This window comes from Callorhinchus milii, unplaced genomic scaffold, assembly GCF_018977255.1.
Source record: "Callorhinchus milii isolate IMCB2004 unplaced genomic scaffold, IMCB_Cmil_1.0 Scaffold3, whole genome shotgun sequence".
Taxonomy (NCBI): domain Eukaryota; kingdom Metazoa; phylum Chordata; class Chondrichthyes; order Chimaeriformes; family Callorhinchidae; genus Callorhinchus; species Callorhinchus milii.
The window spans coordinates 70,079,105-70,101,862 of record NW_024704744.1 but is presented as its reverse complement, the minus strand read 5'-3'; the positions used below and the strand labels follow the sequence as shown (position 1 = coordinate 70,101,862).

At 43.0% G+C, this 22,758-nt stretch overlaps 1 protein-coding gene across 1 annotated transcript; it reads left to right on the top strand.

Moving 5' to 3' along the window:
- Positions 1-280: 280 nt before the first annotated feature.
- On the top strand, positions 281-22,052 carry lrp11 (low density lipoprotein receptor-related protein 11; the record flags this gene model as incomplete). Its single annotated transcript, XM_042333130.1, is given in 9 exon segments — positions 281-454; positions 457-928; positions 4,538-4,695; positions 8,930-9,071; positions 11,500-11,625; positions 11,748-11,966; positions 16,952-17,050; positions 18,443-18,498; positions 19,306-22,052. Coding segments are annotated over 9 exon segments (1,497 nt in total), but the record flags the coding sequence as incomplete, so codon positions are not given.
- Positions 22,053-22,758: the final 706 nt, after the last annotated feature.

The window sequence follows — 22,758 nt, the reverse complement described above, 5'->3', positions numbered from 1 at the left end:
TGTATCCCCCCCCATCCCTGCATCCCCCCATCCCTGCATCCCCTCCATCCCTGCATCCCTGTATCCCCCATCCCTGCATCCCCTCCATCCCTGCATCCCCCCCATCCCTGTATCCCCTCCATCCCTATATCCCCTCCATCCCTGTACCCCCCCATCCCTGTATCCCCCCCCATCCCTGTATCCCCCGCATCCCTCCATCCCACCCGAGCTGTGCAACCTGATGTCCCCGCTCACACGGTGCGGGGCCCCGGCGGCTGTGCTGTGGCTGTGGCCGTGGCTGTGGCTGGGCCTGGGCCTGGGTTTGGCTGCGGGAGCCTCCCCTCAGCTGTCGGAGCTGCGCTCGCAGCTGTCGGGGGTGGAGGAGCTGTTGGAGGAGTTCCGCAAACAGCTGCGGGGAGCGGTGGAGGAGGCCCAGGGCCCCGGTCAGGCCCAGGCCTCGGCCTCGGCCCCGGCCCCGCCCCGGCCGACAGCTGCGTCCGCGGCTACGGGCTGATGCAGGACTACATCATCCGGACCAGGGACTCTCTGAGCGCCGGGGCCCGCTTCCTGAGCGCCCCGCCCGCCGTCTCCAGCTGGAGCCGGTGCCTGCACGCCTGCTGCGCCAGCCCGCACTGCACCGTGGCCGTGGTGGAGCCGGAGCCGGGGCCGGAGGGGCCGGGGCCGGGCCGGGGGTCAGGGCCGGGCCGGGGGTCGGGGTCGGGCCTGGGCTCGGGCCCGGGGTCGGGGTCGGGGTCGGGGCGGTCCGCCCTCCACTGCTATCTCTTCGACTGCACCTACAGGAACCGCAACGTCTGTCAGTTCTCCCTCCACCGCGGCTACAGCAGCTTCACCAGGACTGTGAACGGTACCCAGGGCGGCCCCCGGGACCGGGACCGGCACCGGGGGGAGGAGGAGGAGGAGGGAGAGAGGAACGACTCCCACTTCACCCGTAAGAGAGAGCTCTCGACTCGCACCAACTCCCGCTCTAACGCTGATATATTCTGGAGTTGCAACCGGCACCATCCCCCCCACCATCCCCCACCATCCCCCACCATCCCCCCACCATCCCCCACCATCCCCCACCATCCCCCACCATCCCCACCATCCCCCCACCATCCCCCACCACCCCGCACCATCCCCCCCCCCCACCATCCCCCCCCCATCATCCCCCCCCCCCCATCCCCCCCCACCCCCGGCACCATCCCCCCCCATCATCCCCACCCCCCCCCCCCCACATCCCCCCCCCCCCCCCCCCCCCCCCCCCCCCCCCCCCCCCCACCCCCCCCCCCCCCCCCCCCCCCCCCCCCCCCCCCCCCCCCCCCCCCCCCCCCCCCCCCCCCCCCCCCCCCCCACCCCCCCCCCCCCCCCCCACCCCCCCCCCCCCCCCCCCCCCCATCCCCCCCCCCCCCCCCCCCGCACCATCCCCCCCACCCCAGCCCCACCATCCCCCCCATCCCCCCCATCCCCCACACCATCCCCCACCATCCCCCACCATCCCCCACCATCCCCCCCATCCCCCCCCACCCCCACCCCGGCACCACCCCCCACCACCCACCAGCACCATCCCCCCCACCCCAACACCATCCCCCCCCCAACACCATCCCCCCCCCAACACCATCCCCCCCCACCATTCCCCCCCCTTTTCCTTTCGTATTTTCTCTGGTCATTTGCATGAGATATGTATTCAAGACGCGGGTGTAAGATTCAAGCCCTCCCCCCCCCCCCCCCCCACCCAAGACGTTGCCCCGTGTGATTATTGGGGAAATAAATTGGCCCTCTTTCAGTGGCGTTTTTTTAAAAAAAATATGGTACCTGTTATCACTATCTGTCCTCCCAAGGCGTCTTATCTCTGGTAGTTGGGAGCTTTTATTTTGCAGTGGTAAAGATAACGCCTAATCTTAAATAGATATCCTTTTGTGATTCAAAGGGAGGAACTTTCTGCTGATGCTTGAGTTTAGAGGATCGATTGCGAATTAAGAGATATTCACTTTGAGTATTGAGACTGTTACCCCCATCCTTTGCACAGGTTCCCTTCCTCCCATCAGTCCTTCAAATATCTCTGTAATGCCCAACAACTCTACTCCCCTGGGCACTCACTCTACTTTGCTTGCTTCAAGCCCCCTTACACCCCAACACTAGCGAACAAGCATTCAGCCTCTTTGTCCCCACCCCTGGAGCTCGCTCTCCAAATCCCTCAGTATTACCCTCTTGGTTTTCAAATCCCACCTAAGTTCTTTGTCTTTGGTCTTTGACTATGCTTTTGGCGACTTCTGCCAAATTTGTGCACAGCAATGTCCCACAAACAGCCACAAACCAATTTTATCTGGGCAATGTTGGCTGGGGGTGTTTTCGTAAAGAATCGTACCTTGGGATCCTTAAGATCCGCTCGACCAAGCAAATATGGCTTCAGTTTAATATCTCAACCAAAGGATAGCACCTCCCAACAGCACAACACTGCCCCAGGACAGCACCGGAGTGTCAGCCTGGACGATGAGTTCAGAGTGCTGACCTGGGGCTTGAACCCATGACTTTCTGACTCTGAAGTGAGAGCACTACCAACTGAGCCAGACCAACACTGGGGTGGTGGTGGAATAGTGTTGAACCTGGTGGCTTTGTATGCAGACAAATAACAATTTGCATTTATATAGTACCCTTCACTTGGAGTAGCTCTCTGAGACTCTACCCCGCCTGAAAGGCGCCAAATAAATGCAAGTTGCTGCTGTTTCATAAGAGAAATAAATTACCTATTATAGGTGTAATCTTTATTCATCACATGTGACATATAAACTGATGCCCTTTACAACTATGCATATTCTTTAATTTACCAACTCACTGTGACATTAAACCAAAGTCCCATGTGCCTTCTTTTCAGGATTCCATGACATTATACTTATGAAAGCAGACCTTTCACTTGACAGTAATTACATGTGAAGCACTTTGAGATGTTTCAATAGGACAAAGCATTGAAGAAAATGCAAGGTCTTTCTTTGCTAACATTTCTGTTGCCAAGCAAACTGCACAGAGAAAATATTTTCCCCAAATTACAAAAATAATTGAAAAATTTAATTTCTAATTTTATTGTTGAGGGATTCTGAATCTATGGCAGCTCAGTAAAGCAGTAGGCAATGCAATGCAATGTGATTGAAGTTAGTCAATAGTGTCTGTAAGGATGAACAGAAATACACCCTTCAGTCCATCAAGTCTGCGTTGGTGTATTTTTCCACCTTTTGTTGGTCGGCCAAGTGTCTGCCACATTTACAAATCCATAATCATCAAATCTGATTTCTGGATGCTCAGATTCAGCGTGGTTATAATCTGTCCTGGGCTGAAGAGAAACTTTGATCTGACTACCTTTGCCATTGCTGGGATCTAGTTGCAAAGATTGCTTCAAAAGTTTCCCAATTAAGCTATTTTCTTGGGTTTGCTGGTGGTAAAATTATTTTTTAAAACATGACATGACTTTCCAGCTTTGTAAACATTTCATGGTATCATTTTCATTTTACAATTGATGTTGGTGAGACAAGTGCTTTGGTCAACAGCAAGTAAACAAGATGTTTGCTGACTGCCAAGAGCATTTTGCTCAGTGTCTCATTTCTCAATGCTATTATGGAATTGCAGAGAGTTTAAGCTCAGGTGGAAGCTGTCCAGTCTATTGTATCTGCAGGTGTTAACTTCCCAATCTTTAAATTGCATTCCTCTGCCTTTTCTCCAATCCCATATGCATATTCATACCATCACAAACCGCATTGAGATGCTACCCTGCATGAAGGGTGTTATATAAATACAAGTTGTTGTTGTTGTATCTTAGTTTTAACCTTCATTTTTCAAAATCAGAGTATCAGAATTCTTGGTTAATAAGCTACAGTGATAAGGTGACTAAATAAGATATTGCTAACCACACTATGTAAATGAATTGAAGGCTTTTAGACCTGAATTGAAGGTCAGGCTAAGCAAATGTTTCTTGCAACCTACATCGTGAGTTTCGTAAGTGTTTTTAAGGTGCCAGCCTGGCTCAATTGATAGTACTATCGCCTCCGAGTCAGCATATTAGAGGTTCAAGCCCCATGTCGGAATTTTGAACTCGCAGTCTAGGCTGTCACTCCAATGCAGTAATGCAGGCCCAGGGCTGTGCTGCATTGATGGGGGATGCCTTTCTTCAGATAACACGCTTAAACTAAGGTCCCATCTGCCTGTTCAGCTGGATGTTAAAGAACCCATGGCACTATTTGAAAACAGGAGGGCATTTCTCCTGGTGTCTTGGTCATTCTCCACTCCCCCAAATAAAATTGTGCATTCACTTCAAGACATTGCTGTGAACAACTTTGCTGCCACGTTTGCCTACAAATACACAATCACCACACTGTGAATCTTGTGAAGCAAATTAAGATATCTTGATGACGAAATAAGGTGCTATGTAAGGTGCTCTACAAGTATTATACAGAGATGTAGCATCACATTGCTTTGCATTTATGAAATCACCATAATTTTTAAATTTTTCATCAAAGTATATAATTCTCATTTCATTATATCCCTGTGTTTTCCACTTTACTGTCTGTAGGGAAAGATGACCCTCCACAGAGCAATGCAGGCCAGGATGTGATGCTTTTGCTGCCCACTGACTGGGCGATACTGGATGGAAGAGGCAGCGTCGATGATCATGGAATAGTACGCTACGAATGGACTTTGTTACAAGGGGATCCTTCTGTAGATCTGAAGGTATTTGGTTCCATGTACATTTCCTTTCAACCTTTCCCAATCTCCCCCATTGCTTCCTTTGTTAAGCTTCCTTCTGATGATGGGATGGGGAAAGTGTCCAGATTGTGGATCAGTGGTTCTTGTTGATGCTTAACTTGTAACTGAAGTGTACCTGGAGTACAGAATCAGAAGTATCTGTTTCCTTTTTAAGGTGCAATATGTATTATAACAACTCATTACTACTATGTTCTGGCTTAGAATCAACTAACTCTAATGCTCAGCAGGTCCAGTGACCTGCATTCCAATGATTCAAACATGTTACTTGTATGATGCGGTTATAAAATAACCTCAGGTCGACCCTCGTTTAGTACTGGCATGTTTATAGCTCAAAGGAAATTATATCAGCCTATATGCACAGCATGTAGGACGTGACATCAGGGACATTTGTTGCGCATTGCGAGTATGTATGCAACACACTTTTTTTCTTTGGTCAGCCAGGTGACTGACACTTTGGAAACCCATTATTATGCTTAAGGATATTCCAAATCAAATAGATTTCCATGCATCCCACCTGACATAGAAATTCCAGAGATATTTAGTGGAACGGAACGCGGATTCTCTCCCTCATGATATGCTTCCTGCTTACCTAATTCTGGGGTGTGGGTGGGGTTGGGATGTTAGAGACGCAGATTGTCTAGTGCCAAGGTTTAGGGACCCTAGAGTGTGCTTTGGAGTGCTTTTGGAGTTTACGCAGCTAAAAATGCATAGCTTGCCATTGAAAGCACTGTCTGGCAAACTTTCCCACTGCTTGTCCAGCTAGAACCACCCTATTTGTTAAGGCTTTGGTTCGCAGGTTTAACAAGAACTGTGTGAGAAGAGTCCCTGCCCCAGTGACCTGGCTGCTCTTCCAAGACCTGCCATTGGGCCAGACTGACTGTGCAACCATCGACAGCAGTTCCTGGCTCACAAACTGGACTACCGAGACTGCCACAGAAGGTGGGCTCGATTCTGACATTCGATTGCCAAACATGTCACCTTGGAGCCAACTCAGCATCGAAGTTCAACTCCAAATCCACTGTGATATAACAGATATATCTAGTAATAGATTCTTTCCAATGGTCGGCAAACCAGCAACAAGATGGCGTAAATTCAAGACAATCACAAAAAAATTAAAGAGGATGTTTCTTTACCAGCTGGTGTGTAAAATTTTCCTTAGGCAGAGTGTAGGTGGAAAGCAAAATTCCCAGCCACAAAGAATCCTAAAGGGTATGGATAGCAATCGGGAAATTGGAGTTAGATTATGTGACTCACATGGAGAATAGCACCAATGCAAACTTGTCAGGTTGAATGGCCTATTTCTGGAGTCATTTCTATGATTTTGACCTGAAAAGAATTCTGTTGGTGGTAATGTGTTCTGTGGAATTGATTATTTCTGTATATAATTATAATATGCTGTAAAGCGGAATCTATTCCTATGATCCAAAAGAACTGTCTTTTACTAGAATTTTGTATCCAAATGGAAAGTAACAAAATTTCCTAATTTCACTGGGCCCTTCTTTAGGCTGGTAGCAAACTCTGTACATTATTGTGTAATACTTGAGCAGCTGCTTTGTGTTTGAATAAGTAGTGAAGGCCGAATGAGTCACTGGTTCAGTCAACAAATAGTGTTGAAAAGCTGTCCATACTAGATAGGACATTCGACAAGCAACACCCTTCACACAGAAATCAAACGCTTCCTATCTCAATGTAGTTTGGTTGTCATATTTGTGTTTGAATGAATCAACAACAATATTTCGCTTTGCAAGTGAGAAACCTGAGTTCAATTCCAGACAGGGCGAAACCTTGGGCAAGTTTCCTTACTCCACACGCCTAATAATAATCCCTCCAAATCCAAAAACAATAATAAATTGGTCATTTTCAATCTACGACTGTTTGTGGGACATTGCTGTGCGCAATTGGCTGCCGCGTTCGCCCACAAATATACAGTCAATTCACTTTACAGTGTGTTCTGTGAAGCGCTTTGGGACGTCCTCCTGACGTGAAAAGCGCTATATCAAATGCAAGGATTATTATTATTATATATTATTATTATTTCAAAGCGTTTCACAAGTAATTGCTGTCAAGGGAAGTTTGTAGGCAAACTTGGCAGCCCTTTATCACCTGCAAGGTCCCACAAAGAGCCGTGAGGTGAACAACCAATTAATTAATGTGAAGGATTGCTGAGGTCTCCTAATACTGATTGTTTGATTGTTATGTTTTGTGTGTTTGCACTCTGTTTCACTAAGCCCTCTACCAAAGGTTGATATTATCACACAGACCAGAAGCTTTGAACAAGATATAAATGTATTGATTTACATGAGTGTGAAAAAGAGTTAATAATATAGTCCGATATCAAATTGAATATTCTTAACTGGTAATGTATCTTATCTAAAATAGATACTAAAATAAGGCCATGTTCAGTGAAAGGAAGAGGTAGCAGAATGGATTGAGACATGGCTGGAAAATAGAATAGGCATAAAATGCAGTTTGTCAGACTGTCAAGTAGTAAAAAAGTGGTGTTCAGCAGGGATCCATAGTAAGACCGCCACTGTCCACTTTGTGCATGGAGGCTTTGGATTCAGGTATAGGAGGTTCAGTTTTACATTCACAGGTGACTTGAAACCGGAAAGCGGGTGGTGAATATAATAATAATCCTTGCATTTGATATAGTCCCTGATCACATCGTTGAGACGTCTCAAAAGCGCTTCACAGGATTATACTGTAAAGTGAATTGACTGTATATTTTGTGGGTGAATAATGAAGAGAATCGCAAAATAAGAGGAAACTTGATGCATACATGAGAAAAAGAAGGGAAGGGAGAGGTATAGGAAATGGTAATAGTAGATGAGGGGCACCTGTGGAATATGAACACCAATATGGATTATTTGGGCTGAATGGCCTGTTTCTGTGCAATATCAAATCACTACAAGTAACTCTATGTAACTTAATTTATTTGCATTATTAATGAGTTGGTGAGTTACATGTAGCTCACTACATGTAACTCAGTGACTTTTGTAACACCAAAGGACTTTGCAATTCAGAAAGTTTGTTTTGACATAAAAAAGAAAGAAAAGACATCTGTTTGATAAACAAGGGGGGGATAATCTTGATCTGTCACACACGTCTTTGCATTTCCTGACAGATGTTCCTATGTGTCTTACTCCTTCCTTCCTTCCTTCCTTCCTTCCTTCCTTCCATCTCTCTCTCCCTCTCGTCCCCTCCCTTCTCCTTCCCCCCTCTCTTTCTCTCTCTGACTAAATGCTTTTGTTTATTTGATTTGCGATACAATGATGCGCTTCACTTAAAAGATGCTGCAAAATAATGCACAGCATATTTTACAAGTGTATATTGTGGGCATAAAACTCATAGGCAGCTCCAGTCAGATGATCTTTGTTCGTCCAAAGCTATCAGCTAAGTTTTACTGAACTTTTCCATTGAACTGTGAGATATTATGTTGGCTGTTTATTATTGACAATCAAAGATATGAGGCAAAGTGGGAAATAACATGAAACAAACTTAAAATAAAGGTAGAAGGGCTGAAGAAATGAGTTGAAAGAAAGTGAGCAGGGCGAGGTGGAACAAAGGAGACCGTGGTTGTGATTCTGGCACTATTAGAAAAGAAGGATGAGGTGTCCTGACCAACAATTCTCCAGATAAAATTGGTCACTCACTTAATGGCTGTTTATAGGATATTGCTGTGGGCATACTGGTTGCCACATCCGTTTACAAATACAGTCAGTACATTTTGCAATAAAAATCTTGTGAAGCGCTTTGAGACATCTTAATAACATGATGAAGTATTGTACCAAATGCAACGATTATTTTTGTTCTGTACAGTGACAGGCAAGAATGGCATAAAGGTTTCACATTATGTCATGTCCTGCGCAGTATGATATTACCGCGTTTACTGTTCATTGTTGTACTCATGTAATCAAACACTTCTGGTATTTGCTGTTACTCAGCAGCAGGACAATACTTCTGTGAAATATTGAACCAAGGCGGCTTGCAATGCTGGATGTCGTTTTGGAAATCCAGTGTGGATTTTCCACTGGTCAGGATGATCCAGCTACTGACAGGATTCAATATTATATGTAAACTGTTGTGAATCCTACATTTTTCAGTATCTACCCTCCCCCCACAATTGTATCCCTTTGTTTCTTGTGTGCACTATTTATTTTTGTTAATAAAACAAATTCTTGTGTTCACTGTTTTGCAGTCTCCACAGCCTGGAATGCTCAAGCTGACCAATTTGCGAGAAGGTGTATATGTGGTCCAGTTGTCAGTCACTGACACGGTGGGCCAAAAGAGCTCTGACAACATCACTGTCACTGTGGTGCCTCAGAAACATCAAACAACAGGTCAGTTCCCAACTGTGATCTAAAGTGAAAACCTCAGTACTGTAGTACACGATGTACATTCCATTCCTTCCTGCTCCACTCCAATCTCTGGACACAGTACAAAATCTGCTATAAGACTGTGTCAAGAGATCCTTAATGTCTCTCCAAACAGGAAGGTCGAACCTTGGTTTAATATTCATCTGAAAGACGATGCCTCCAACAATGCAGTGAAAGATTCCATTGTACATATTTCCACTGCTAAAAGGCTTCTTTGCTCTGTTTTATGCCGTATTATGGGCTCCTTATAATACACAAAATATCCATCTTTCAAAAGTATCTTTGAGCAAAACTCAGCAAAACCTGGCCAGTCTGATCTTGCAATAATAATAATAATAATAATCCTTGCATTTGATATAGCGCTTTTCACATCGGGAGGACGTCCCAAAGCGCTTCACAGAACACACTGTAAAGTGAATTGACTATATTTGTGGGCGAACGCGGCAGCCCAGTTGCGCACAGCAATGTCTCACAAACAGTCGTAGATTGAAAATGACCAATTTTAATTATTGTTTTTGGTTTTGGAGGGATTATTATTAGGCGTGTGGAGTAAGGAAACTTGCCCAAGGTTTCGCCCTGACTGGAATTGAACTCAGGTTTCTCACTTGCAAAGCGAGTGCTCTAACCACTGAGCTACAGGACTCCAAGACAAGATTCAACAAAGTGGAGTCCTTTAGCGTATTGGTTAGAGCACTCGCCTCCCAAGGGAGAGGACCTCGGATCGATTCCTGGGCAGGGTGAAATGTTATGCACGTTTCCTTACTCCACAAGCCTCTGTTTACCTAGCAGGAACCTGGTTGTTAGTCAATTGGCTGATTTCTTTTCTGAGGGTAATAATCCCTTAAAATAAATTCAATTCACGATTATTTGTGGAACACTGCTGTGCGCAATTGGCTGCTGTGTTTCGCCCACAAAATATACAGTCAATTCACTTTACAGTATATTCCTTGAAGCGCTTTGAGATGTTTCGAAAGCCTGGTAAGGTGCTATACCAAATGCAAGGATTATTATTATTAATATTACTATCATCATCATCATCCTCCAGCCTAACGAAGATGAAGTGTAAAGTAAATGCAGCGATATCAATTCAGTGTCTGTAGAGAGAGAAATATTTACTTACGACTTCTCCCACTTTATTCTGTAGTTTAAAACTTAATTGAGCCCCAGGGAGCTCGCTTGCAAAGTGCTGTCAGCTGTGCAAGACACTTAGTTTCACAGGAGGCAGAACGATGGAATTGATGAGGAATCGGAACCAGGGATGGTTGGCTTTAGGGATGCTGATCCTTGTCTTGCAAGGTCAGACTGGCTAGGTTTTGCTGAGCTGAGAAAACTGCCAGCAAAATGCCAGGCTGAATGCTGAAAGGCAAAACCAGCTTCTCAACTATGCGGAGGTTGGCTCAAATTTCAACGCTTCCAGACAGATGCCTGCTGCACTCATCACTTTTCCCGACCAGACTGGCACTGGGTTGGCTAATACTGTATGTAGTTAACTACACAAGTTAAAGACTGAATCTACATTACAACATGATACAAATAAATAATAGCAGAGAAATGTACAGCATTGCACATAGGAAATAAATTAGAAGGGTCATGCACTCCATGAATAGAGTGCCAAGAGAGAACAAAAACAACAACTTGGATTTATATAGCGCCCTCCACGCCGGACGGAGTCTCAGAGCGCTTCACAGTAACGGATCCCGGGGCCGAGCCAGAGGGAGGGGGAGGAAGGTGACCAAAGGCGCGGTCGAAAAGAAAGGTCTTCAGCCGAGACCTGAAAATAGGAAGACAGGGGGCGAGGCGAAGGGAGTGAGGAAGGGAGTTCCAGAACCTCGGAGCATAGTGGCTGAAGGCACGGCCGCCGATGGTGGAGTGGAGGACTCAGGGGACAAGGAGGAGGCCAGACCTGGTGGAGCAAAGGCAATGGGCACTGTTGTGAGGAGAGAGGAGGTCAGAGAGGTAGGGGGTTGCAGAGGAGTGGAGGGATTTGAAGACAAGTGAGGATCTTGAAGTTGAAAGAGATCTAGGAATGTTAGTTAGCTCGTCACTCAGCATGTGAAGATTATGAAACAAGCCAGAGCTGCTGTGCTACACTGCCAAATCAAATGAGCTCAGAATCCCCAGATCATGCTCAACTTGTGCAGGCCACTGGTCAGACTTCACCTAGAGTATTGGTCACCACGACCTGAGGGATCAGCCCCCACCCTCAGTGTTGTATGGAGGAGAGCAATGAGGCTGATTCTTCTCATGGGGGAATGATTGATGAGGAACAATTATATTGGCAATCATCTAATTCACTCTTGTTTTGATTGCGGATTACTGTGTGACATTCAGGTTGTTTGGGGAATGATTGTCCTCACTTTCCTGGTAACGCAGCTTCTTGCTGCTTCTGCAGATTGTACCGGTATATGCACAAGGTACCAGTTCATCTGTGATGATGGTTGCTGCATTGACATCATCTTGGCCTGTGATGGAACTGCCCAGTGCTCTGATGAATCTGATGAAGCTTTCTGCCAAAGCTGTAAGTACAGTGTGGTGGGGAGAAGGGTCAAACAATTTACACTTTAAATTTATGAACCTGAGTAACTAAGCAAAAGACGTTGCGATGCATGTATACACACTGCACTTTTTTTTTTGCTAAAGTTAATACAGGTCGCAAATCTGTTACCCACACAACTCTCAGCGGCAGCACAACACAGTCGAGGACAACGGGGTTGAACCAAAATGATGCAATTTGGTCATCAGTTGAAAACGTACACAAGGTTTCAATGGAGGAACCAAGACCCCTCCAGCCACATGGCACCAGCGAGACACAGTCGCCTGTTGCAGAAGGAGGGAAACCTGACAATGGGTTATTTCCAGGTTTGTCTACGACAAGTGGTATAGAGTAACCATATATCTTTGTTAAATTAATAATAATCCACTGCATTTGATATAATGTTGGGTGCAAAGCGCTTCACAGGATTTACTGTAAAGTGGAGACACTGTGTATTCTGTAGGCGAATGCGGGAACCAATTTTTACACAACAGTGTCTCATAAGCAGCCAAAGAAGTGAAGGACACCAAGTCAGAAATGTACAGTTTAAATATTGAAAAATGGGTACAGTGGACAGGACTGGGCCATGCTGTCCTATGGGTTCCTGTGTTGAGCTAACTGATTGTGTGTGATCTTGAGAGCAATTGTTGACTTCAGCACCCATTTTTAGGGAAGAAGAAATCAGCTAGGGTTCCTGCTCCTGATTACTATCCAAAGACCCACTCTGTGGATTGGATTGGGCTTCACTGTAATTCTCTGTACAACATGTCAATATTCATTGCTGTCAAAATTCACATGAATGGTGGACAATTAGGTGAGTTATCGGAGGGAGTCTGAAAGACAGAAATAGAAAGAAAAAAGAATCCCAATACCTCCGAGAGATGGAGAAAAAAATGGTTAGGAAATAATATATTCAGAAATGGATGTTTTCTTCATACACAGATGGGTACATGCTGATAATGAATTGCAAAAGCCAGCTGAGACCGTTAACAGATTGGTAATGCAAATCAGACTTCAAAATCAGTTCTTTATTGTGAAGGACATTTCACAGTATTTTATTCCAGTTTCTGCAGTGATTTGCATAATGCTGCTCAGTTTCTATCTCCAGTCTGGATGCACCTTATCGGTCTCATTTGTTATCAGAGGGGAGCAAACCTGCTACCAATCTCTGTCGACAACATGAGTGGAAATTGCCCACAGGATTTATATCTGTCGCTGCAGGAATTTTCATTAGCGAATGTTGACTAAACTGAATTAAGAGTTTGGTTTAAATTCAGGTTTTGGATTTCTAGCCAGAAATTCAGATTGTTATCTCCGTATTCATCCATGTATTTATACACCAAATTGGTATTGGCCTGGTTCTGACTGAAAGAGCTTCAGTTGCAGGTTCTGACTCTGAAAAGCAACCTTAATGCTGCAAGCAATTTGTTTCAGATGAAGGCATACTTGGCCTTTATAAAATGGATGTGTTTCTAATCTGGAAACCTTTAGCTTGGTAAGTGAGATAGCCAAAAATTATGATCTGTTAATGGGCTAGTAGGTTACAAAGATGTGAGTGCACTGGTCAAATTTATCAGGTGGAGTGCTTATGTTCATATCATGGTTCATTGTTTGTTGTGCAGCATTCTTCACGTGCTGCACTGGTGAATCCGGATAAACTGTAGGAACAACCTATCTCTTTGATTGTGACCGTGTCATTTTTCCCCCTCCCTACCCTCCTAGGCTCCCACCCCCAATTCAGGTTCCACGCCAGCACTTGGGAAGTCCTCCCGACATGAAAGGCACCCTATTAAGTGTAAATTTGTATTGTATTCTAAGGAGACTTCACATGATCCTTTTAAAGATATGATAGATCTGACAAATCTTGCATTTATATAGTGCCCTTCATGTGGGGTAGCATCTCGGAATGTGGAAAACCACCCCCATCATAAATTATTCTTGAACCATTGTGATCATATTAAGTGTTTTTAATGAAATGCAAAATATAAGGAGAATATACATGGATGTCATACATTGATGCCACAGGATGGTTTTTCTGGGCCTTTTGCTGTGCTGTTGCATCAGTTCTTTTCCCTCAACTCCAGTACTGTGGCCATTCCCTACAGTCCACATAGTTCAGCTCTGCTCAGCATTGTTTTTCCTTTAACCACTGCACTATATCTTGCCAGGTGGCACATGGCCATCTCCGCTGCCTGCAGTGCTTGGCCATCAAACCGGGATATGCCAATGTGCAATGTTCGCCCAAGTTTCTCCTGCAATAATGAAATGCAGTCTATCTTGATTCAAAGCACCACCTGTGCTACTTGCAGGACAGGGGACTCAGGGAGGGGTTGGAGGAGAGAGACTGCTTTCTTTTCATGCAATAAAAGGAACGTCACGACTAATGTTTGGGTCATGAAAGAAAACGTGGGGTAGGGGTGGTTACCTTTCATACTTCATACCAGTTTCTGTTCAATTTTATCCACTTTTGCTCACCCTCACGCGCTTGCTTTTCGGGAGCCAAAGAAGCAATTAACAGCATATGATGTTTCACTCAGCTCAGTAAGGCAGAACCTTGGGCACTGCACTAACATAATTTCAGATTTGTTCAGTGATGGACTGGGCTGATTTGAAAACTTTGGAAGGTCTTCACCATTCCTAGGTCACATTGGCCTCCTTAGCTTCTACAGTCAGGTGGTTTAGGAATCAACCATTCATCTCCTTTTAATTTTCACATTAAAAATCTGGATACAGAATGCAAGCAACTGAATGTCAAATGAGAACTTCATTTTCCCCTTGATTCTGTGCAATCATGATGGGCAGCTTTTCACTCGTGATGCCGAAAGCCCTGTTAATCAGGTCTTAAAGATTTGCTCCTTTCAGAATAGACACAAGCAAAAATGTAACATTTTACAGGAGAGGGGATTGGATGGGGTGGAGGCTTATATGGAAGACAAACACAAACATGGACTGTTTGGGCTGAATGGCATCTTTCCATGTTGTACTGTTACAGATACAATACAATTTACAATATAATTTATATAGCGTCTTTCACATCAGGAGGACGCCTCAAAGCACTGTATAATTCTATATAACATTTTGCATATACTGAGATCTTCGGGAGTTTTTTCTGTCTGGTCTGGACCCGTGCCAGTTTCCATCACTAATGAGATCACCATTACAACAAACTGCTCATTAACAAGGAGGGGAGCACAATTACTGCCAGTAATAATCTATAAAACTGCAGGAATTTTTCTCATTTAGTTCCAACAAAATTCACAGTTATAATGTAATTATGATTTAAAAATATGAAATTAGCGAGGTCTGAAAAAATAAAATGACATTATCCCCTTTCAAGCAGTGAGAATGATAGAGCAAGAGACTGATAGCAGCAGTCTCATGTAGAGCCAAATTAGTGACTTGACAATTGAATGTAAATCAGCTCAATAAACTAACCTTTCTGAAATTGCAAATACAAGTTTCTTTCTTACCTGTTCATTGTTGTCAGAAGACTGAAATTACCAGAGTAACAGGCATGTAATGGGCCTGAGAACCCTGCATTGAAATTTATTAAAATAATAATAATCCTTTAATTTTCCCCTCATTTCACCTTTAAAGTCTTCCACGATCTTGCTCCTCACTACCTCACATTACCTGGACCTGCTGGTGAGGAACATTCTGTGCCCTCTCCATTCAATGCCCTCTCCCCCTGACCACCCCTTCACTAAGAACACAAAGGGAGGATGAACAAACTGTTGTAACGTTCCCTGATTTTTCTACACAAACACAGCATATGCACAGCACCTTGATCAGTATTTGAAAGGAGAAAGATAGATCAATGTTTTGCTTGTCAGAACTGATGGGCAGCTTGTAAGTGACTGAGCATCAGCATGCGGTTGCCTCAGATAGGGAGAGGGAGCATATCAAAACTTTAATCCTTGTTCTATTCACATTTATTCCACAAAATTCTATTCTGTTTATTTCCCACTGAGACTTAGATTCTTTATTGTGTCCATGTAACTTTTACACTGTCTTTTAAAATATCAGAAACCAGAAGCAGACCTGCGAACAGTTTGTTCAGCAGATTGCATTTCTGAACGATTCATGAGAGCTCTATTTGTTTTAACAGTGCGATTATACTAACTCAATAGCAGTCTGGAATTTCATTAAATCCACTGGACCTAGATATCTTGCAGATCACTAGCTGACCCTGTTGCTGTAGGTCAATGTGAAGACCAGCTCTCATACTGAAAACCGTAAACCATTTCATCTGCAGTGGCTGGAAAGGCAACAAAGGTCACTTCCTCTGAGAAGTGTACAGTATTCTACCGCAATGTTTGGGAAAGATTGGTACTGTAGTTTTAATAATAATAATAATAATCCTCATCTTTGATAAAGAGCCTTATCACATTGTCAGTGTCTCAAAAAGCTTGAAAGGTCAGTGAGGCAGCCAAGTTGTGCACAGCCAAGCCCCACATGACATTTCCAAATCTTTCCCAGTCTCCTCTTGGTGGGGTACAGTTCTATAGGTAATAAAAATAGAAGTTGCTAGGAACACTTAGTAGGTCAGGCAGCATCTTTGGAGAGAGGAAAATGAGTTAACGTTTCAGGTCGATGACTTTTCATTAGAACTGGCTCGAAATTCATTGAGGTGAGGGCGTAAGGGAATGAAGCTGAGACTTTTGCAGTTGTATAGGTGATGGTTACCATCCAGCACCCTTTCCAAGTGACTGTTGTTTATGACAGTGAGTGCCAACAGCCCATGCGACTGTAGAGTCTGACTTCTCTCTATACGGTTGCCACACACGTGCCTCTTACTGTCCCAGTGGAGGGTTCAGGAGCGCGAACCGTGGCTGGTTTTTCCCTCCCTCACCCTAGGACGGGCAAGGACAGTTTAGCCTCCCCGTGCTGAGATTTAGGAAATTCAGCACAGATTGAGATTTGAACCTGTGAGCTCCTGGTCCAGAAACTACAGTTCTACCTGCTATTGGAGTTGATCCATATCTGTATTTTTTAAAATATTCCAGCAGGTGGCAATGTATTGACATACACACAGTCGCATCATTTTGTTGTGTGCCTGTGAAGTGCTTTGAGACGTCTCAACGACATGATAAGGCGCTATATCTAATGCAAGGATTATTATTTATTACTTCAAAGCCATTATTGTGTGCTACTGGGCTAGAATAAGCACCATATCTCTAAAATAGCATCATCCATACAGCACCTTTCATGTTGGGAGAATGTCTCAAAGTGCTCCACATATCTGACTGGGGGGAGGGGGAAACCTATGGGGAAGTAGTATCTGCTGAGTGACTTTTCATTGTTTGTCCAGGTGAAGATTCTCCAGAGACGAGTTCAGTTGAGACAAGTGAACATGAAATAATATCCAAAATTAACCAGGTGGGAGGTGGCCATCCTGTGCCTGAGTCAGGTCAGTAATTGCTATTTGTCTCGACATTATCTCTTACAGAGAGGGTAAGGCATAGATATCCCCACACTGCACTACTTCTGTGCTTCACTGTGCAAATCCTGAGCACAGGGAGGGAGGATTTGAGGAAGATCTATCGTGATCTTCCTATTGAGGAAGATCTAAGAAGCTTCTCTCATGGCCCACTTTGTGGCCAGCTTCAAAGTGGCACTGGGAGAGATCACTCACCTACTTTTTTCATTTTGTGCAGTGCTATGTGAGACCCAATTGAAAAATGAACAAATGTAATGGTTCTTACTGCTGAAGCATGCTTTTCAGTGCCATGCACTGGATTAATTGATTATTTAGGTTGAAGTACAAGAAATAACATGCAAAGGTTCAGAAAGAGGGATTGATTTTCCTGTTTATTTGTAGGTGAAAGGGACGGCCAAACTGCACACAAGAGTGAAGGGAAATGGCTACTTCTTGTGCTTTCAAGACTGATTTTATTTGTCAGTACATTTTAAAACCAGTGTTAAAACTAAGCAGCCATATTTTTTAAAATTCTATTAGTTATTTGGAAAATAAACATCATAACTTTCACCTTGGGAAAATTACAATAATCCTAATAATACTTGCATTTGATATAGCGCTTTTCGTATTGGGAGGACTTAAAGCACTTCACAGGATTTACTGAAAGTGGAGTGACTTTTGTTTGCAAACATGGCAGCTAATTTGTGCCCAGTAATGGCTCACAAACAACCATGAAAGGAATAACCAGTTGTAACTGGGGGAGGAAGTTGTTGGCCAGGAATCTCCCTCTTGTGATACTTGCACTGATAAATCCTCCTCAACCAAGATGAAAAAAGACAAAGCTATATCAACAAAATACTGCAGATGCTGGAATCTGAAACAAAAACAGAGAGCTGGGAAAACTCAGCAGGTCAGCAGGTCAGGCAGCATCTACGGAGAAAGGAAAGTGAGTTAACGTTTCGGGTCCACGATCCTTCGTCAGAACTGGGGCATGTTGGGAGGGAGAGGTTTTTAAGGACAAGTTAAGAGGGGGAAGCAGGACAAGGACGACAAAGGAGAGGATGTGTTAGTTGATGGGTTAAAGATGTGATAGTGGCATTAAACAAAAGGGGGGTTGTGCAACAAAAGGTGGGGTGCGTTGAAACAAAACTGGGGAGAAGAGGTTTAATAGTCCAGAACAGGCAACACACCAGAGAGAGGCAAAGTGTGTGTTGGGTGATGATTGTAATGATAACAGAAGATAACTTTTCTGGTAACAGAAAGAGGGGGAGGGGGGGAAAGGTGAGCTGTTATGGTTTGAAGTGGCTGAAATCAATAAAAGCTATATCAAGTTGGGGTTTCAAGTGCAGTAAGTCATTGTACATTATTTGTTTTCCTTTGTAGGTGCTGTGTTGCCGCTGGCTCTGGGACTGGCTATCACTGCCTTGCTCTTGTTAATGGTGGGTTGCAGACTACGACTAGTGAGACAAAAGCTCAAAAAAGTTCGTCCGATATCGTCTGAGGAGTCTGACTACCTCATCAATGGCATGTACTTGTGAACTATATCTGGAGCAGCTGGGAACTAGCTCCTTCACAGTCAGATTCGTGAATGGGTACCGGTTAAAACTTTCATCAGGGAAGAATTACTCTCAAATTGACTGTGTTTCTCAGTATAAACAAAACTCATAGAAATAGACTTGTGTTGAAACGAATTATGCCAACTGCACATTTACGACATCCATTCAGCTTAATTTTTTTCATATTTATGCAAGCAGAATAATAAATGTGTCTGGTAGGTGTTGAACCTGGTTTTAAAACCAGTGCCATTACCATAGTAGTGCCCTTCTCTGTAACAACCACTATAACACTGATCTTAAAGGAAGTTTGATTGTGCACCATCTTGCTATAGATTGTATTGGCACAGGCTCCCTTATAGAAGTCGGTTAACATATTTCAATGAGTGTGTCAGTCATTCATTCAAAGAAGTTTATGGATAAAACATTTTTAAAAATTCGCTAGCCCTAACTTTTGAATTTTTCACTGAAAATTAAATTCTCTTCCAAGTGGCTTCTGGAACATCACTAAGAAGCACTGCGTATCAAATGTAATTACAAGACCAAAGCCCCAATCTTTACTGCATATGATTATTTTCAAAGGTATTTGCTGAACTATATGAAAGCAAATAATTCACATAAAATATGTGACATTTTAATGAGCAGATCACTTGTACCTGTAATTTAATATTTGTGCTTTTTTTTATCATGTAGGTTGAACTGAATAGAACACATTACTGTCAGCATAGAACACAAGATCACTAGAGAGGAATGGGCGAAGATTGCTCTTCGGCCCATTTGATCCTGTCCTAAAATATTGTTGTCCTGGCATTTCAGAATCGAGCTGTTTCATTAAAGCTCTGCAAAGTAAATTACAAATGATATAAATCAAATTTGATTGAAATTTCAGTTCTGTTACAGTACAAGGCCCCTCTGCTTCCTAAGCCTGCAAGAAAGATGTGGCGGATTTTCCATTCCTTGAACAAATTGTAGTTTCAATGAATACTGAGCCGGTGCAGACTGCATGGGACGAATGGCCTCCTTCTGCAATGTAGATTTCTATGTTTTCATGATACCGGTTTCCAATATTGGACTGTGACAAATCCAAACACAAACTGATAGGTGCTCAACAATGTGTACCAAGTATCAATTTTTCAGCAATCTACTAGAGATAAGAATCGTAATGTAGAAATTTGTGAGATTGTGGCTTCCTAATTTGTTGCGAGTTGTTGCCATTGCAATTTATTTGACTAAATATTGCGCAGATGAAAACTTTCAGCAATACTAATTGAATGGGAATGGTTAAGCACGAGAAAAAAGCTGCCCTTACCTTGAATTCTTCCACCCTCGGGATTGACTAACTTTATCAGACTCTTGTCTTGTACTTTTAACACTCTGATCACTTTCCCTGATTTTCTTTTCATCTCAGTGATTGCTGCTGCCTAATTACCCTGTTTTGTATTCGCCATTTACATCTATTTTAATTTTGGATGATCTGTTTTCTCATCTCCTGAGCACGAAACTGACTTTCCACTCTCATTCACCTCTATCTCTTGATTATATTTCTGTCATTTTAAATATTAACACTGAGTTCTCAAACACCTTTCCAGCATTACACAAGCTTTTAATGACCCATTTGCTGACTCTGTATAGTTAGGCAATGGTTTTCAATGCTTAACTGCTTCTTAATGTTTTTTTTCTTTAGTGTGACCCAAACTTCTGTGCTCTATCCCACACATGCATTTTTCCAGCCCAACTGTTCTAGTGCTAACTTTTACTGCTCTGACGAAAGATAAAATCAAAATGTTAACTTTTCTCTTTCAGATGCTGATCGACATTTTGAAATGTTATTTCAGATTGGTAGTTTTTTTTATTTAATAAGTATATCTGGTTACCTCTATATGAGCCTGCAACTTAAATACACATTGCAAGCTGGCTGACTTGTAAATAGCTCTCAGAAAGGCAAAAGCAATTACGCTGTCAAAATACAGCAACTACACAAAACCATGAAAATTATGAGACTGAAGATGAGTGTATAAGAAAGGGAATACTGTACTGTACAATTAAAGATCTGCATTGGCTGGGGGCGAAACAATCTGTAAATATCCATACTCATCACTAAATGTATCAATGATTGAGCTAATATACTATATTTAAGTTCTAAATCACTCTTCAAGCATTACAGTGTATAAAACTCCCCCTTCTCCAAGCCACATTGCATAAAACCATCTCACATTGGTGAATACGTTTTCCTGGGGTGTTGAATGATTGAGAGAGTCTCCTAAAGACTTTTAATAAGAAGTTGGTTTGATCATCAAACTTCAATATGTTTTTAAATCTGTTGATCACACAGAGCAAACTTTTAATGTCGACTTCTGTCCTTCGCATGCAAAGTGAAATTGAGAAAGCCATCTGTCCATTACTGAGCTAAAAAACACTAATCTTGTTATCTGCATCCATTTAAATTGGTGGAAATCTCTAGCATTATTCTGTAAGGCAGGAACTGGTTAAACTAGATTAAAATCCAAAATAAATGTCAGCCTGAAAATGGTACCAGCAATTGAGATCAATCTTGTGATTGGGCATATTAAGATCATGCCCATTTATCAAACACAATGAAACTGAAAATATAGTATTTGCAGTGTTGGTCTAGTTAACTAAGTATGAGGTTATGATTTATAATACTGTATATCCATTATAGCAAAATCACTTGCACTGATTACAAAAAATATCCATTAGAGCTCAAAATATTTGTTTCCAAAAATGCAGGGCTCATATAAAATGTGCAGAGAAGTGTCAGTTAATTACCCAAAACACTGCATCGTATTGCCATGAACCCCTTCTTAATTCCTCTCATACCTATTTCAGACTAAAATATTCTTCCTTCACTTGGGTAGTAGACCTTCTTTAATATGTAAAAATTACAGATGTATTTTAAATGATTTTCTTGTCATTTTACTTTTCCTTGTTTTCTCAATGCTTTTTCTTTTGTATTTACCTTCTCTTATAAAGAGGTGGAGGACAGCACTTGATGCAGCACCACCTTTTTTGAAATCAATTCATTCCTTAAATTAAATTAATGCCTTGAACAGTAGTTCCCTATTCTTACATGTCTGGGGAAACCAACGTTTACTCGTATTGAAGCCATTCCAGTCTTGCATTGGTTTAAAATATATTACAGCGTGCTTGCAATTGGGGGGGGAAAAGGTAGGCTTGGTTTGCAAAACAATGTTTAGGACATGCTAAATTGGTAATTCAGCTGTGAGCTTTTTAAAACAATCTAGTTAACCATTTGCTCTTCACACTGTTTAACAGTTGTAGGGGAACCAATCTGATTGTGAAGTACTGTAATGCAAGTGTGACCAAATTCATAGAAGCTGAAGACAAGTATCCTGAAAATATCTATAAAGTATCTATCCTTCACTTGTTTTCTGCTTAGAATAAAATTCTGAAAACCTTAACCTTGTGTTAGTTCTGATATTTGCCTGTGGAATGCAAATTTATGTGCAACTGGTATGAAGTGTTCGGGAGGGGTTGAAAGAGATATTTAGACTGTTAAAAGATCCACTCGCAATAACTTTAATTTATGGAGTGCTCTTCCATTTGTCCTTGCACCTATAAGGTAGGACGGCTTTGATGATAAAGTGGACCAAACTGTAACTGAGTTTGTTGGTTTTAGCTGATACTTCATGGGAGAGGCTAAATTATCCCTAGCATTTCAGAATTGAGACTAGCCCGGATTTCTACTGTGCAGCACCATCTACTGGTAATGTTCATGTGAAGCAACCTGATGGGGAGTTGAGTAGCGAGTTAAGTAGCTGCATTGCCAAGGATCAGACATGAACAATAACTACTGAAGTGGGATCCTGGAGAACAACCAGTGTCCATAAAACTGCACTCCAGAAAGAGGAGTCAGATGAGGAACAGAGATGCAATATGCATGGGGAGAAAATGAGAAAAATTGGACACTTTACAATAGTGTTAAATTTATTATAGCACCTTCCTCTGCAGGAGGCTGTCCTAACGTATTTACACTGGTTGCTGACTATTGAGGCATTGACCAACTTCTGGACAGGTGCAGCAGCCAATTTGCTCACAGCCCCACAAGGGGGCGAATGATTAATTTATCAAATTGTTGGCCAAGTCACCAGGACAAACTTTTTCTTC